Genomic DNA, 17,026 nt, shown 5'->3' with positions numbered 1-17,026 from the left:
TTTCCAAGTTAGAGTAAGAGGATCGCTTGAAAACGTAGTTATACGTTATTATCCATGATCGCGGTTTCAAATTTCACGGAAATTTGACGAGCACTTTTGCCGGTTATAAAAGTTTCGAGTTCCCTGGAAACTTACTGGCCACCCCAAACAGTAAGAGAACAGAAAGAGAGAGAGAGAGAGAGAGAGAGAGAGAGTGTATGTGTGTGAGAGAAAGTGTTACTACGGAACATCGAAACACTCCGTTACATAATACGGTAATCACGTAGATGGAAACGAAGGATAGGTGGTGGCTTGGAAGTGCTTCTTTGTCGGGTGAAGAATATCCTTACCTCCTCAGAAAGCTAGAATATCGGGGCACCACATTTAATAATGCTTCGCTCACCACGTAGGCCGCCCAACTCCGCCTTCCTCTTCTACTCATCGTTCACAACCCTTTCGCTACGTAATCGATTACGTAAGAAAACCAAGAAATCTCTTCTTCATCTTTAATTACAATTTTCATTTGGTTTAAGGGAAATGTGAAAAGATTCTCAGTTATGTTCGATCGTATCGGAAGAGTTGCTGAAATATCACTGTTGTACGTTCCATTCAATTTTTGATCGTTTAATCAACGGACAAGAAAGTTTCCGCTCATCACGATCGAACGTGATCAGCTTTCGGTATCCGTTGATTTACTAGACCATTCTTATTCCGAGCACGTAGAAATTTATACGCCGTCCATCGTTAAACGCTGCAACGTTATTAACGATCGCGGCACGATTTATCGATGATCGTTACTTCGCCGAGAGAAGGAGTCGAACGAGTTCAGCGGAATTGAGGACCACCATCCATTGCTGACTTATGGCTAACTTAGTTCTAGCTTATCTGCTAATGTTATACCCTTATGATTATGCGGATGGTGAAAAGTGATATTCGGTTTATCCGCGAATTTACGCTAAATAGTTACAATTATTAATTATTAAAATCGTCATTCTCGGAATTCTCTCGATATTTGACAAATACTCGGTCCATTTCTCTTCATCATAGGCTAGCTAGAAGTAGAACCAATATCGAATCTAGGGATAATTCAGCTTGTGAAATTTCTAAAGCGATCGAATCTTTAATTCTCTCGCAAGAAGATGAAGAGTAGGATTGAAATAAATCGAGTATCTAATCGCAGGTAAACCGAATTGATCCTTCGTGCTTATCTCCGCGTGTTATGAAGCTCGCGAACCAAGAAGGCTCGCGTTTAGGACGATCGTGATCTATGGTCGATGATACGGTTACCTGATCGTAAATCGATCAACGAGACGACTGGCTAGATGATGAGAGATGCATCGAAGAGTAACGATACGTTGTCTGCGTGCATGCAGCATGCATCAAGGTACAAAGGACCGCTTCGAGTACTCGCATGCGCTTTCTAATAAACTGTCAGGATTCGTTGGCGAAAGAATCGTGACGCGAGAGCTAGAAAGAGTGAAGCGGTGATCGGACACGAACAAACACGAACAAATTCGACCAAACGATCTACACGATCCGTACGCTGCCTACGCGATTTTATTCGAAATAGATTCGATTCCGTAAGATTGGATCGTCGATGATGAAACGAACGGTCCAATCGCTGGTGAATCTTTTCCAGCGATTTACGATCTACACAGGGGTTCTCTGTTATCGTTCTGTATGATTTCTGACATTTCATTATTACTTGATCTTCTTACAAATTTTGATTGTTTCGTATATGATGATAAAGATTGAAATACCGGGTACGCAGAATTTTCTATTAATAATATAGATAATACAAGAATATAGTGATCTTGAAAGATAATATTGGTTTTCACTTAAATATAGCGATATCAAGGAATCCCAGCGCAGATTAAAGTGCCTGAATAATTTGAATGATTGCTACCTCGCTTAAGCTGATACTAGCCGTGAGATTTTCTACTTAACTATGAATTACGATAGTGCAAGCTTTACTTTGCCTTTCAGAGATTACTCGATCGTAAGAAAATCTTGAAAATTTTGAATCGTATAAGAAATAAAGTTGTTGATTCTGGCAGTAAAGATCTCTGTTCAAGCAACATTAAAAAAGCTTGCACCATTACAAGAGACGTACCTAAACGCGGTAGTGCTAAGAGTGGCAAGCAGTTGTCTACTTTGCCCTACACTCCCACGCATGCATCATGCCCGAACGATAGCTGTATTCGAACTCTACGCGACGAGAGAATGGCGAACGACGATGAACGTGTGATGAGAAATGCGATGATCGTGTCTGACGAGTCTTCTCTGTCACATGATTCCCACGATAAAGTAAACTGCCCGGTGACAATTTCCAAAATCGATTGATCTACCAATGAAATGATTCACCTTGATTGACAATGAGCCCATACGGATGTTGACTACCAATTCGAACGAAATGTGCTAGTGAAACGAATCGGCGATCGAGATGAAATGAACATGACACACGAATGTGCGAGTCTACTGAGTCTACTGGTGAGAAGTCGATGAATCGATGAGTAAAGATTGATGAAGGCGTGAGAATGACGAGATGATCGTCACCAACCGATCCTTTTCGCGATCTTAATGTCTGTTGAGTGTGGTGACTGCGAGGAAACAAGTGAAACGAGTCAATGGCAAGGGTCAGCGGTGGCAGGCGGACAAATCGGTGATAATTCTACTGGTGGGGCTACTGTCAAACAAGGGGATAAAAGTGCAACAATCGTCAACAGGGCAGGTATCCAAGGTGTTTAGATGATTCCAAGGTCGCTTGCGGAGTGCAGATAGACTGAACCTGCAAATTCTTCGGTGACAGTTAAACGGTGATCCTTTGGGATGGGGTGAACACGATTCTACCATGAGTGAATCGATCGTTTTCGTGTGGGATGAGTGCGTGAAGGACTTGATGGTTGATGACGAGCTCTCGTGGTTGGATTTCTCAACTACGGTGATAAAATAATTTTCCATGGAACGTGACGAGAGAGGTCGTACGAGAACGGGTGATATCTCTCGTGAATAAACATAATAGAATCGGACAGGGACAGGATTGAAGTTGTTGATCGGAGAACGATTGAACAGAATCATTCTTTCTTTCTCTCTGTTGTATTATTATTATTCTCTTTTATAATCCATGTAATCGGCATCAATTTGATGCTCGATCATAACTGACCTGCACCCTTGACCTACTCTGTCTAAATCGCGAAGGAGACTGCGAATTACAGATTGCCTCGAAGGTGCAAGGATACTGGCTTTCCTTTTGCATTATGTCCTTTTATCTGGAACACGATATAGGAATTAAAGGGAGGGAGAAAGGGAGGGATTCTTGGAAAAAATCAGGAGCAGAAACAAGACTAATGGCGTATAGTCTTAGGGTTCAAAGAACGGTATACGTTCGAACTTATTTAAGATTTGTTCGATCTTTTTCTTTTTTTTCTGTAACGTATCTGTTCGCTTTTTCTCCTGTGCAGTTTTTTGGCGATCCTTGCGTAGCACCGCTAGCCTCGAGGCTCTCGACGTCTCAAAGAGGATTGCTTCGCACAGGTACGAATATATAAAGAGAAGCGACAAGATGTCATAGAACGTGGAAACGAAATCGTTTGCTTTCATCCGTTTTCGTATTTACTCGTATTTACTTTTTTTTTCTATCGTTCTCTTTTTATGTCTATCTCGGCTAGCAGAGTTCCACAGACTGAACACGCGTGAACACGCTCTGGTTTTAGGCTCGATGTGGACCTTGCGAACGTAGAGTCGTCCGGCTTGGATACGTGAGATCGTGAAAACGTCGTCGAGGTGGAAGGATGTCCGGAGATCGGGGATGTCCTTGCGAGCAAACGTACGTCGATTTCCGGTTGCCACGGTTCCATCTTCGAGGGAAGGAAACATCGGGGGGGAAAAGGAAATTATCCCTGCGGGGCTAACCCGATTTTGAGGTTGTAGTAGAGCCAGCCCGACCACTGCGATTCTGAGGAGTTCAAAACGCCTGGTGCAGCCTATTCGATGCTCTAATTGCTGTGTAATCGAGCGTAGGATCGTTCATTGGGAACAGTGCTGTTCTCGTTTAAATTCGCACAGACAAGTTTCTTAATTTCTTAATAAGCGGCGAACCCTCGAACAGGGATACACTTACACCTAGATTAGAGTAGAAAAATAAAAGATTGTCGGAACTTGCGAACGCGCAGGAGAAATCGTGTTTCAGAGCGAGCGAATGCTGTGCAATCGATCAGGAAGAGAAGACGACGTGCACGAACGGGATCAGCTTCGAGAATCCACGTCTCCTCTGGCTTCTTTTGCTGGTTAATTTAGATTTTCGCGTGATCTATCGTGACTTGGTCACGATTTGGCTATACGCGTGACCTCTAAACGCGAAATTACACCAACAGCTCGGGGACCATAGTAGTCATGGGGGGCGGTCTTAAAACGCTCTCAGCTACGAAAATATATCGTTGGAAGCTTCTTCTCGTGTTACTCTTCCTCGTCTACGCACGCATTTTACACACACGTTTACAGCTTCTGCTTAAGCGCATGTGTGTCGTCATCGTACACACGTGGCTACACGTGCCACGAATCTACTTTATATTTCAGTGTCTCCCAGTGAAACCTGTTCGCGGAAACCGTACGTTTCTCCAATTAGTTCGGCGAAAAAGATTTCCATGATATTGGATTCTCAGGTGGGCGATCCTTTTACAAAATTGACTAGTATCGAAGAGATTGAAGAATGTATCCATTATCTTACGATTCTATACTATCAGGAAATCGAGATTACATGTACTTTCAAACATTTCTTTCAAATGGAGAAAATTTGTTTCCAAATATATATGTATATGTATAATATATTTTTGACGACTTTAACGGTGTACTACAGGAACAGTTAGGTACATTTTTGTACTCTGACTACGTTTAAGAATTTTTTAGGCGTTTTAATTTGCGTACCTAAAAATATGTCTTCTCTGAAAAATAGCATTTTAACGATTCACCTTGTACGATTAGCATATCGAGGATCGTCCATCCGACGAACCATGTAAAACCTTTTTCTCAGAATAACTAATACCTGTACGGTGTACCACGAACGTAACACAGAAAATACATCCTCTTACGAATGTACAGAGACTCTAAACGTAATCGAAACAACACGTGTATCTTCTACGAAGACACTTCTCTAATTAATCAGGGACTGTACAACGTCAACGGTCTATAGATATTCTAGAATTCAACGACATATATTCATCCTCTAAGGCCTAGACATTAGGTACGCACAGTTGCTCTCGGGCTCTACACGTAGAAGCTACCGAATTGTGACTTTCTCATTGACTTTCTCTCACAGAATTGCCCGAGACCCATCTCGAAGTTCCCCTTGTCTCGCGCTTCCTCGACTTTCCTTGTTCCGCTTTTCCTTCGTACGATTCGCGGAAACAGGACTGCGTAAGACGATCCCAAGTGTAAGGGGAACGATCGCAGAGAGAAACGATGGAAGATCGATATATCGAGGATCGATGTTGATTGCAGAGACACGAGAGGAACGAGGTATGTATCGGGTTTTCCGTCGGTTCTTCTCGTAAATCTACGACTTCTTAAACAGGTACAATCGAGTCAAAAAATAGAAACTCTGCTGTTCTCGATAAGAAAGGGATCTCGGGAGGTAAAGAAAACAGGTACGCTAATGTGCCACGAGTGCACACGTACGATATATACGAGTCGATGAGAAGTAAAATGCTTCTTTTTCTATTCATTGTATCATTTTCGACAAAAAATGATCGACGAAAAGTATGGTCGCTGGGTGAGAGGATGCTCAGGAACGTCCTCCTCCCTTCGTGGGGAAACAAGTTTCACTCGTTGAAAAAACATTCCGCCTGTCGAAAAAAAGCATGGCCACGAATAAAAGTAGAAAAAGTAAGCGTATCGTATCTTAGACCAAACGTAGGGAATGCTCTCGCTCGAGATTTTAACGCGTTCTCGAGCCTTCCCTCGGGAATGTGTGCGGTTTCTATAAAACCTTAGTCAAAGTAAGTATCGCTCGACGAAACGGTGTATGTACACATCTCAGCGACTGTAGTCAGCGTGTCATCTTAACTCTCAGGGACTCATATACACGTGGCACGCGTACGACGCGGCGTTCGAGAAGACAAGACGAAAGGAATCGAAAGATCCGCGGGACGTTACGACCTGACCGATTCGACTGACGATCATCACGTCACGCAGCTTCCTGGCTATGCGCGCTTTTCTTCGCCTTCCTTTCCTCTCTACGGACAGCTAGATACGGACACGTACACACGATTACATGCGCCTTCGCTTCATCGATCATACTTCCTCTTTCTCGCTACCATTCACTCGTTCTCTTTTTCTCTTTCCCTCTCACACAGACACTCGCGCAAGCATCGATGACGATTTTTTCGACGTCTCGATTCCGAGTCTAATAACACAGCCGAATCTAAATTTCTCTTGGTTAATGTCGACTTCTTCGCACGATCGTTACGCACCTCCATCCTTGATTCGAGGAGGGTGGAGAAACAGACGCTCGATCTCCGTTTTCTCTCGGTGATTTTTTTGATTCACAACGAGACGCAAAGTAGTAGCAGTAGTAGTAGTAGTAGCAGTAACAGTAGTAGTAGCAGTAGTAGTAGTAATAGTAGTAGTAGTAGCAGTAGTAGTAGCAGTAGTAGTAATAGTAGTAATAGTAGTAGTAGTAGTAGTAGTAGTAGTAGTAGTAATGGTAGTAGTAATGGTAGTATATTGTGTAGTATCGTGAGCCTTTTCTCTCAATATACCTGTCGTAGATCGGATAGATCGGGTACTCACGCAGAGGAACCTGCGGCTTGCAAGGTCCGGCGTGACTCAACAGAGAGCAGAGAATCCAGAGTTCGATAGATCCCTAGACGGCGTCGTTCTTTTCGATCCGCACGTTGTTGATGAAGAAACTTACTTGCCGTTTGAAGTTCATGTCGTGCTTGTTGAAGGTGTGCGCGTGTAGAGCCAGTGCGCCCTGCGCCGCAGGCTCAATATGTTTCAAGTGTTGCTGCATTTGCTGCTGATGCTGCAACTGCAGCTGCTGTTGATGCTGCTGGTGTTGATGGAGATGATGCTGATAATGATGGGGATGATGATGAAGCTGATGGAGATGATGATCGGCGTAACGATCGGTATAGGGATTGACCACGCCGGTGGCAGCGCCCGACGAGATGCCGCCAAGGCACGAGGAACCGCCCCCACCGCCTCCGCCGCTCGTGGTCCCACCTGTCGAACCGGCAAGCAATGAACTGGTTAATGCCGAGGACGACGAGTGACCATACGGTACCAGCGAGGTCATCACGGACGGTCCCCTGGCCAAGGCCAACGTGCCGGGCTGCTGCGGACCACCCATGGCCGTTACCAATCCCTGCCGCATATGCGACTCGATACCTCCCGCGGTAACCTTATTTTGTTGTTGCTGTTGCGTCTGTTCCGTTATCGTTTGTTGCTGTACACTACCGCCCCCGCTACTACTAGGTACGGCGGTCGCTTTCAGCAACTGCTCCCTTAGTCTACCGCCGCATTCCTTAATACGCTGTAACTCGGCCTCGAGTAACGCCACCTCCTTCTCCAGGGTTTGTATGCGCGCGTCTTTTGTCTCCAAGATGGCCGTCAGGGTGGTGCTACCGGGCACGCCGCCTGGAACCGCCACGCTACCTCCGAGGACAGTACCGCCTGCACCTGATACGCTACCTAGCCCGACACCAGCACTTCCGCCCGCCACGGCTGCTCCGGATGACGCGGTCGACGCGTACGCCAGCTCCAGCTGCGTCTGTAGACTCTTCAGGCTCTCGTTCGTGGCTTTGAGCTCCTTTACAACACAAGCAATAGAGACACGGTTACACTCGTCGATGTTCCCTCATCTCGTGTCTCTCTAGCGAGCGTGCGAGGGACTTTTTTTGTATTTTATTTTTACTGCTACAGTTTTATTTTCTTGGTGTGATGTATGCGGTGGTTCGGTAGAAGAGATGTACTACGGTGGTTGAGTGCGGCTTCGCTAACACACGAAATCTGTCCCGTGAATCGTCGCCTTAGATCAATTAATTTTCGAGGGTGCAACTGCAACCACTGCGTGCGAGTTGTACGAATATTCCATCGAGGTCAATGTACTTGGAAGTATCTCTAATTTTTCATTGTAAACTATCGAATTTTCCTGTTATTTCCTTCCGGCGATTAATACCAACCATTATTCGCTCTGTAAAGTATCGAAATTATGGAAATTGACATAGCCTAATTCTGACTAAGTACAGTCAGAATCTCTGACGACTTGATACTTTATTTTTACTTCTACGCTTAAAAAAAAAGTATAATCTTCGTTTTGAATAGTAAATTTCGTTTCCTAGTAGACGAGTAATTCCAATTTCTTATATTATTGTCGCATGCAGTGGAGAAACCTGATATCGAATTCTTTCAAGGTCCTTTCATTTCCACACGGGACAGTCTCGAGGAAGCGGAAGTGGCACCGGCAGCGTCCCGGTTGACGAAAGAAAAGCGACGTTCCGCCGAGCTTCCTTCTTCTTTCGACACATCCAGCCGATCGTATCGCGCTCCTCCGAATGACCATGGGTCCTCTTATCGTTTCCCAACGTATAGTATTTTCTCTGATTCATCGACGTACAGTTGCTGTATTTATCCGGCAGGGCTACAAGGAGCACCACCGATCACCAATGACATCCATGATCGCCCACAAGGACCACAAAGTTTTTTATTAATCGATCTCTCAAATATTTTCATTTTCATCTGATTTTCATCTGATCCACGATCGCAAGGTCACTTTATCAACCGAAGGCTTCTATCATCTTTTCCAATTCTTTATTTTTTTTTTTTTTTTGTTACTTTTTTCGATTGTCTTTTCTCATCTCCGAGCCTTCGATCTTTCGATTGGATGCGAATTTTTGAATTCTCTTGTTCTTTCCACGATAGAAAGATCCTCTTGCGAACGCCGGGCGCCGCCGCAGTTCTTTCGCCCACCGCGACGTACGGCCGACATCGTTGTCCATATTTCTGCGCGCGGCGTTTCGACGACTCTCTTTCCCTTTCGTTCTTTGCCTCCTATCCTCTCAGTTATTGTTCGCCGATCGTTTAATCCCGAGGCATCCTAATCGCGTACATTAAACTAACCAATGCAACGATCGCGGCGCGAGCTTTGTCGATCAGAGGATACTTTCGAAACGCGGCCACGTCGCATGGACAAGATGAGTACGAGCAATGCGTATCCACGACTCGTATTGATGGATGCTAACGACACGTTCAGGTGCGATCAGACAACGGTGAATTCGATCTCTGCGCAAGAGCACTGTGAAGCTAAGTAGTGCCGAAAGAAAAGTGCTGGAAGGTTTCGCGTCTTTTTGGATCGATGATGGTGTGAGCGTGTTGGAGATGATCGCGATTCGTGGATACGCATTTCGGCGAGTATGTGGCCTGTATGTACGATGAATCCCTCGAGTGATTGCAAACAGATTCGTATTTACCTCGTTGAACAATCGGTGAGATTTATTTTTAAACAGCGTACTCGTTCTTCTACCAATCGCGTAATTCTTTCGCGTATTATTTTTATTAAATAATTAATTAATCGTCGTACATCGATGTTAAACGTTCGAATAATCTCGTCGAAACGTGGCTATTAGAAAATGATGGTAGAGTAAGAAATTCGGCTTGCAACCACTCACAATGGACAAAACACAAGAGATATAAACGGTAGAGGATAAGACAGTAGATTACGCGAGGAGAATGAAGTCGTATTATCGCATGTCGCATCAGGTCGGTGCCAAACAGTCGCAAAGTCCTCCCTTGGGCCTGGGATCGGCTCGCCTTGACGCGACTTGACGACTTTCGGACCGTCCCGCTGCTCGTGCATCGATTACGACGAATGGCCATGATAGCGGTTAGTCGTGATGAGCAAGAACGTGTCTGAGATGTACAAGAACGAGAAGAGAGTATATAATATATAACTGGGTGGTAAAAACATACAGTGAGTCACAGCGGAGATGACCAGATCAAGAAATTAAGAGGAAAAATATATAATAGTGGTATATGTATCTTGTAGATGTACAGAGAAAGAAAAACGTGGTGAGTTTTTTATTCCTTTTAGAGAGAAAGTACGTGAATGTCGTGTAAGGAGGAAAAACATTCCGTAATCGTATTAAAATGTAATATATATATATAGTGTAGCCATTCATTCGCGTGTGTATAATGTGAGTGTACATACACGAGATGAGTTACTCGATGGTAGAACGTGAAATATTTTGTAAAATATTGCCCCTCTGACAATATCGTGTCATGCTGTCGAAACCAAACTCGTTATCGCGAAAAATGTACAATGCGATTTTATGGTACTTGAAAACTATGTTGGAACGATGTTATAGCAAAATTAAAAATTTCAAATTTCAAATATCGAAGAATTTGACAGATATTTCGTTGGATATTTCGTTAGCCACGAAGCAAATAAATCACAAAACTTTCTAGGTTCTACCGATGATCATTTTAACCGGTGCACACGTGACGTGAGAATGAACAGTAGCACATATCAAAGAAAATGATCGTATGAAAATGTTTCTCTTACGGGACGAATCAAAAGTCTCGCACGGCTCGATGCTATCCCTTGTCTTCCAGAGCTTCAGATCGTCAAAATCGAGTCGAGTGCCGTTTGGAATAAACGTTCGCTCCGTTCGAGGCTATCAATGCGACGATTCACCTCTCTCTCGTATGCATAACTTTATTCAATTTTTCAGTCTCTAGACTTTAATCGAAAGACGAGAAAAATATTGCAGCCATGGCTCTTGCACGGAGCATTTTTATTCTCTTTCCTATCCATTTTCTAATTTTCGTTTTTTTTTTTTTTAATATCCCTATATATAACATACTCCTTGAAAATTACAGACTTTTTAATTGCAGATATTTAAAAATTGGCATGCTCTTTGCAAAACCACTCACATTCTCATTAATGACTTACGTGATTCTGTTTGTGCCTTACACCGAGAATCTCTTTGTCTTGTCCGAATAGTGCACACGTTGAAAGCAGTGAATGTGCATTAATTTCCAGGTGCATCGTCAACCGTATTCGATCCAACTTAAGCAGTTTCATGTATGGTGTTTGTTGATGGTGTCAAATATGGATTCGTTTGGTCTCGTTGCAAGGTGTTGCGATATTGTGATTGACACAGAGCCGACTATGTACACGGTCTTCCATACTGCATATTTTCCTGATATTCTTTCCACGAATACTTTTTTTTTCTTTTTTTTTTTGTAATTGATATCAATCGAACCATGTCACAGATAGAATCGAGATGTCCATCGACGATTTTAATACAATATCTTCTATCTCACTGGAAACTCGCGACCATACGAAAATAGCGATTTGATTAAAAATGTTTCCAACTGTGAAACTACTGGTGAAAAATATCGCAGACTTAGCGGTTTAATCATAAATTTCATTTGTCGCGAAAAATCTATAAAATAATTTGGGACAAAACTGAAAAAGATTGGTCACGTATGAAACAAATATTTTCCGATCATCGATCGATTTTTATTCCGAACTGTTTCACGATATGAAAACCGCACGAGGCAAATATCGAACAGGAAAATAAGCAAACGAGACTAGCAGGGATTGGCGTGACTTTTGACTCGAATTTCGCGGATTGTGTGGCATACGTACCGTGGCTTTTCCGAAGGCACGATCTCCAGCAGGTGTATACACACAAAAGTTGAGACGCGCATGTAATATATACGTGTAAGTCGCTATTTTTTTGTCGAAGGCGTTTTGACGTGGAAGTTACAGATTTCACGCAAAGAAACTCGTCGAGAGTTTTCATTCGATTCCCTAGAGTTTAGTTCGAGAAATGTAAAACAATATTTTACACAGATTTTATACCTTTCTGATAAAAGCGAGACAATTTCGTTCAACTTTTCTTTTATAATTAATCTACAGGAACTATCCTATCCAGCCGTTATTTTAAAATATAGCGAAATTATTTAATTTAATCAATTTTTCCATTTAATACTACTTCGTACACCGTGAAAATAAAAAATTACCATCCCTTTCTAATTACAACCTCCGGTTCCACGTTGATTCCCAGTTATTTTCGCATTGTGCTTCGTCGAACGCGATCTATTTCCAGGCACCCGACTTATCCTCGTTCTCGACCAGTTCCAATTGCGCGAAATTCCTGTTCACTGGGCCGACGTAAAGAAACACAGTTAGCAAGTTAGCAAAGAAACATCAACGGTCCGCTCTCGTTTCGTGAAAAACGAATCGACCCGATTTACGTGCTACTCAATGGAGGTTGCTCGAGAGGGTTCATCGGGTGGGTAGTGATTTCAGAGTGTACGCTTCGTTCCCTGTCGATTCGAGATTAATTCTTATCGAGACTTAATCGTGTCATCAGTGTACCTGTTCGGTCTTCTCTGGCAGGGCCTGGATCTGGGAAAGAGGTCACGTGCATGTCTTTGGCCACTAATTTCAGAGGAGACTTTAATGACCGGTTGATGGTAATGATCGAAGGTGTTGATGGTGTTGTCGATGATGAAGATAATGATGATGATTCAGTATTTTTCTCACGGCGGTAGTTATGACAGTTGATTGGTCGATAATGTGGTAGTTGTTGTAATAGTAGTTGTTATTGTTAGAACGGGGTAAGTGACGAAGGGGCGGATGCGGGCGTGAATTTCCCCCCGTTAGGGGTTGCTAAACGTTTTATCACCTACACATCCAAAGCAGCTCATTCCACGCATTTTAATCGCAGCACATTTTGTTCTTTCATTTATATGTGTATATATATATACACACACATATATATATAAACATATTTTTAAATTTTTGTATGATTTATCATTGCATTCGTTCAGTTCTTTGTTTCTTTTTCTTCCTATTTCTCTGTACTTTCCCCGATCAACCGTCTATATTTTTTTTGCCAAAGTCTTTGTCGTCGACGTCTCGTACAGTCGTCGTTCGATCCGCAGGGTGCAAAGAGAAAGGCAGAACAAGAGAAAAAGACAGACAGAGAATAAAGAAACAGAGTACCAGAGGGCAGGGAGTAAGAGAACGACGATGGAGAAGGGAGAGAGTCTATACTCTTGAATATCTCGTTTCTGGGAGACTGATTCCTGTCGCATGCTTTGTCAAGGATGTTAGCCACGGCTTGACATACTTCATTGGCTTTCTGACACGTTTCGCTTCCTCGATAAATAGCTTAACGCTATGCCCTCGACTTCTTGCGTTTCGTCTTTGATTAAGCTCGAGAGGTTCCGTGAAAGGAACTAACTAAATCGAAAACCAACAAAACCCTATCGACCGTAAACGAGAAAGAAGCACGCGCTACTAAAAAAATACGTTTGTCTCTAACACGATTTTAATCCTGGAAACAATTATCATCGTAGCTCTGTTAATCGTCGTTTGCCAGTGTGCAAAGTAAATAATGTTCCAATTAAGTGCGCAGCGTTCTCTTCGTTTGAACGAAAATAAACCATCCGGACGAATCGATCGATTTCTTCGCCCAACAAAATCCACGAGCGAAAGAAAGCTGAAAATAAAATCCCCTCTTCCATAAAACCAAAATCTGCCAGAATCTATTCGATTCTCGTTTGCAATCTTAGCAATAACCGTTGTTATAACAAAATTGCGCCACGTACAGCATCACCATGATGCAACGTCACGTATTGAGTCCAATGTGCATCCGAAGATGCATAAGCATCCTTTCTTCCATTCGTTTCTTCTGGGATGAAGTATGTCAGTCATGAACGGGATCGATGGGATCTTAGATCGTGGGTGAACAAATCGGACTCGTAAGAAGGTGCTACTAAATCGTACGGCACAAGAAAAATGTCGGTGACGAGATAGGTCTTGGTGCTGGTGCATTGTTCGTTTCGACATCTCACTCTCGGTGCCCGACCTAGATGATCGAACACGATGATGGAAGGCTGCACTACGGAGGGTGCATCCTTCCGGTGCAAGAAAAAAGAGAGAAAGAAAGAATAAGAGAAAGATGTGATGATAACACGTCGGGTTAAAATGTATTTCTTTTGATTTATCGATGCTCTGTCCGACCGGTATCATAAATGATTCTTTGAGAATGCTTAAATGAGTTCTCTGCTTATTTTCGCGTGAATTCCCCTCTCGCTAAATATCTGTAAATTACCACTCAAGCCACGTAGACTTCACCTAAATCCTAGATCTAAAACGCAGGCACATACACGGAGATGCAGGATTATCGGAGAATGTTCGAACGGATGCGACGTCGCCGTGAATTTCCAATTATTATTTCCTCTCGTTCTGCAAGAGAAACGTATTTTGAATATTCTCTCCGTTATGGAAATCGCGTTGCGTTTTCCAAGCTCCGTTTCCAGCTTCTCGTTATTGTGTGCAGGTACGCGTGCTTGAACTACTTTCTGTGCTTGAATTTGTTACGCTTAACGCGTCCTCTTGTGTTGCGAGTTAAGCATGTCTGACTCTCGAGGAACTATTCTACTGTTCCGCTAAGGATGAATACTAATGGGATATTTTACTGCATCCCTTGCTTGACCGTTATTCACCTGTTCTACTCACTTTTGCTTCAAATATAACACGCTTTATTAACTTGCACTCTTTTTTTATGTTCGACAAATACCTTCAGTGGAACTCTTTTCTCTCTAACGTATTGAAAAATCCTAGGAAACCAAGTCATTCGCGATAAAAAGATTTTCTTATTACGTTCTCCTGCCTGACAGAAGGAGTTATTCGGTGAAGCTTGTTCAGATCTCCGCGGCGACTTCGCATCCGAGATTAGGCTACAGACTGGGTATGTAGTGCTAACTACACGCGAACGACGTTTTGGGAACGACTACGACGAAATAACGTGAGATATGCGAAAGAACATGATGGCGGCGGTGCTCGTGGAATAGTAACGACAGTAACGATACAAACATTTGCTACGGTGGTAACGAAATAGCGACAGTATATAGAATGCTGCTAGAATAAGCGTTGCTCTGACCACTGCTAGGAAACCGTCCAAAAGCTCGTTTCCAAGACGCTGAGAATCGACGATCCGTACCTGTATCTTTCTCCCCTTAAAAGGAAATTTGAAACAACAAATAAGGTTTCACTCTATTTTTAACGCAACGTTTTACCCCTTTCATCCCTTCGTATATTGTTAAAAACGAGGGCTTCGTTGGAAGAATGGAGCTTTTTTTTTAAATGTGAGAAATATAGGACGCGATACATAAAGTTGCTTTAGCTAGAGAGAAATATAATATAAGTAAATTTACTTTACGACTATAGCAACAAGTAATATAATAAAGAGTATAGTAATGTTATTTTAATGTTATTTTAATATCTGGAGCATACAGGCTGTTCGTTATTGTTTAATCGAAATTAATGTTTTCGCGATTTTTCTATTCGATTAATCGGAGCTTTTGGACGTTTTGTACTACAGATCGGAACAAGGACGCGTACACGGGACACGAGCGTCCGCGAGCACGTTGGTGCTGTGCAAGCGTGAAAGTGAAGGTACACGTGTGCTCTTTTTTGCGTGCTGGTGAACACGACGATACGCGTGCCTAATACATTGGGCCATGTTCGTGTGTATGTATACCTCTGGAACGTGTGCTGTTCGTGTTTGAACGTGATTGTATTCGAAACCGTAAGCGTCATGGGCCGTAAAAAATCTCGATCGATTGTCCTTCTTTTCTTTTGTTGAGGCGACGAGAAGCAGCGGGAAGCGCCGAAGTTCAAGACGATAAATAAAATTGTATAATTCCTAGGTGGAATGAAGAAACGCGAGGTATCTCACGGCGATCCGATGATACGTGTGCACTCTGATCGCAGCCCGTGTCAGCTTGCTTCAATTCGATATACCGTACCTGATACACGTTTCGTCCGGCTTTCTCTTGCGAATACATGAGGGTAAAAAGATCATTTTCGTGCGAGGTTGGTGCGTAATCGAGCCGGTGATACGCGAGGCTCGACCACTCGTCGCATTTTCGCGACCGTGTCGTTGTAACATGTTATAACCATTGTAACTAACGATTACACAGATTACTCGTCCATGAAAAGGAATTCTGTCACGTCGGTCGCAAAAATGCTCGTGTCTAGACGGGACATCCGTGTGCTCAGCCTCCTACTGTATACAGCAAGGGGAAACGTTTGCTTTTGACGACAACTCGTTTTTCCCTGGGAAATCGTTCGTTTTCCCTTTCTGGCGGGGTGGCGCGTGATGGCATAACGGCGCGGCGTGAAGTATCATACGCAAATGGGTGGAACAAGGGTGGCGGCGGCGGCGAGGGGGACTGAAGCATGAAATGACACGGGGCAAGAGAACTGTGAAGCCACTGGCAGCGCAATAATAACTCTCTACCTTGCAAGCAAACTACGTCACAACAGTGGGCAGCGATTTTAAGAAAGAGAAAATCAAACAAAAAGAAAAAGAAAAGTAGAAGAATAAGATATGTGAAAGAGAGAATATAGAACAATGTCGATCCCGTTTCGTAATATGCGTGTGCACCCGCATCTCTGCACCGCGAGATGCGTGTGTACAATGGTCTCACGATAGACGAACGATACATGATATGTACATATACGTTGGATGAGCGTGATAGTAACATATCGTCGATCAGAGTGGTAGTGATACATATATATGTAGAGAGAGAATAATAATTATATATATATATGTATAATGAATATGCCGACATGGGTAGAAATAGCTTAAGGACCTGCTTCTGGGCCATTGACTGCATCTGCTGGAACATGATCCTTTCCTCCTCTTTTCCTGGAACAGCAGAAAGCAACGAGAAGCTCTTGGTATGTCTGCTCGGTGTCCAGATTTTCGTACGGTCTCTGTCTGCGTTTTACACGATTTAACATCAATTTTTAAAGGTCTCTTGGTACGGTTCTCTTCGTGATTTTTCATGTAGGGGAGGGGAGGAATGTGATCTTTGAAAGCTTCGTTTCTCGTGAATTTTACAAGGTGAAATTGGCTTTTTTTTTTTAAACACTTCTTCGGTGATCGCAGCTTTTCTTTCTACAATACCATTCGAACAATACCCGTGTTTCGTTGTTACATACCACCACGAAGAATCGATG

General features: G+C 43.1%; 1 protein-coding gene and 1 long non-coding RNA gene across 8 annotated transcripts in view; both read right to left on the bottom strand.

The window, feature by feature from the left end:
- The window catches only part of LOC100647858 (trichohyalin), a 68,570-nt gene that overhangs the window by 26,079 nt on the left and 25,465 nt on the right, over positions 1–17,026 (bottom strand). Inside the window, exons 4-5 of one of the 7 annotated variants that reach the window (XM_048408327.1) lie at positions 16,657–16,784; positions 6,890–7,786 (exon numbers count right to left, since the gene is read on the bottom strand). The exons of 1 other annotated variant lie outside the window; for it this stretch is intronic. In XM_048408327.1, the coding sequence (XP_048264284.1) occupies positions 6,890–7,786; positions 16,657–16,784 (1,025 nt within the window). Of the gene's footprint in view, positions 1–329; positions 342–6,889; positions 7,787–16,656; positions 16,785–17,026 lie in introns of all 7 variants that reach the window. 5 more of the 7 variants (XM_048408328.1, XM_048408329.1, XM_012312027.3 and 2 more) reach the window with 5 other exon arrangements.
- On the bottom strand, positions 8,776–16,650 carry LOC125385595. Its single transcript, XR_007225052.1, has 2 exons — positions 10,928–16,650; positions 8,776–10,823 (listed from the first exon to the last, which is right to left on the bottom strand). It is a non-coding gene; the product is annotated as an uncharacterized LOC125385595 (long non-coding RNA).

The sequence above is a fragment of the Bombus terrestris genome, chromosome 9 (genome assembly GCF_910591885.1).
Source record: "Bombus terrestris chromosome 9, iyBomTerr1.2, whole genome shotgun sequence".
Lineage (NCBI taxonomy): Eukaryota > Metazoa > Arthropoda > Insecta > Hymenoptera > Apidae > Bombus > Bombus terrestris.
Note: the sequence above shows the minus strand (reverse complement) of the source record. Positions and strands in the feature narration are given on the sequence as shown.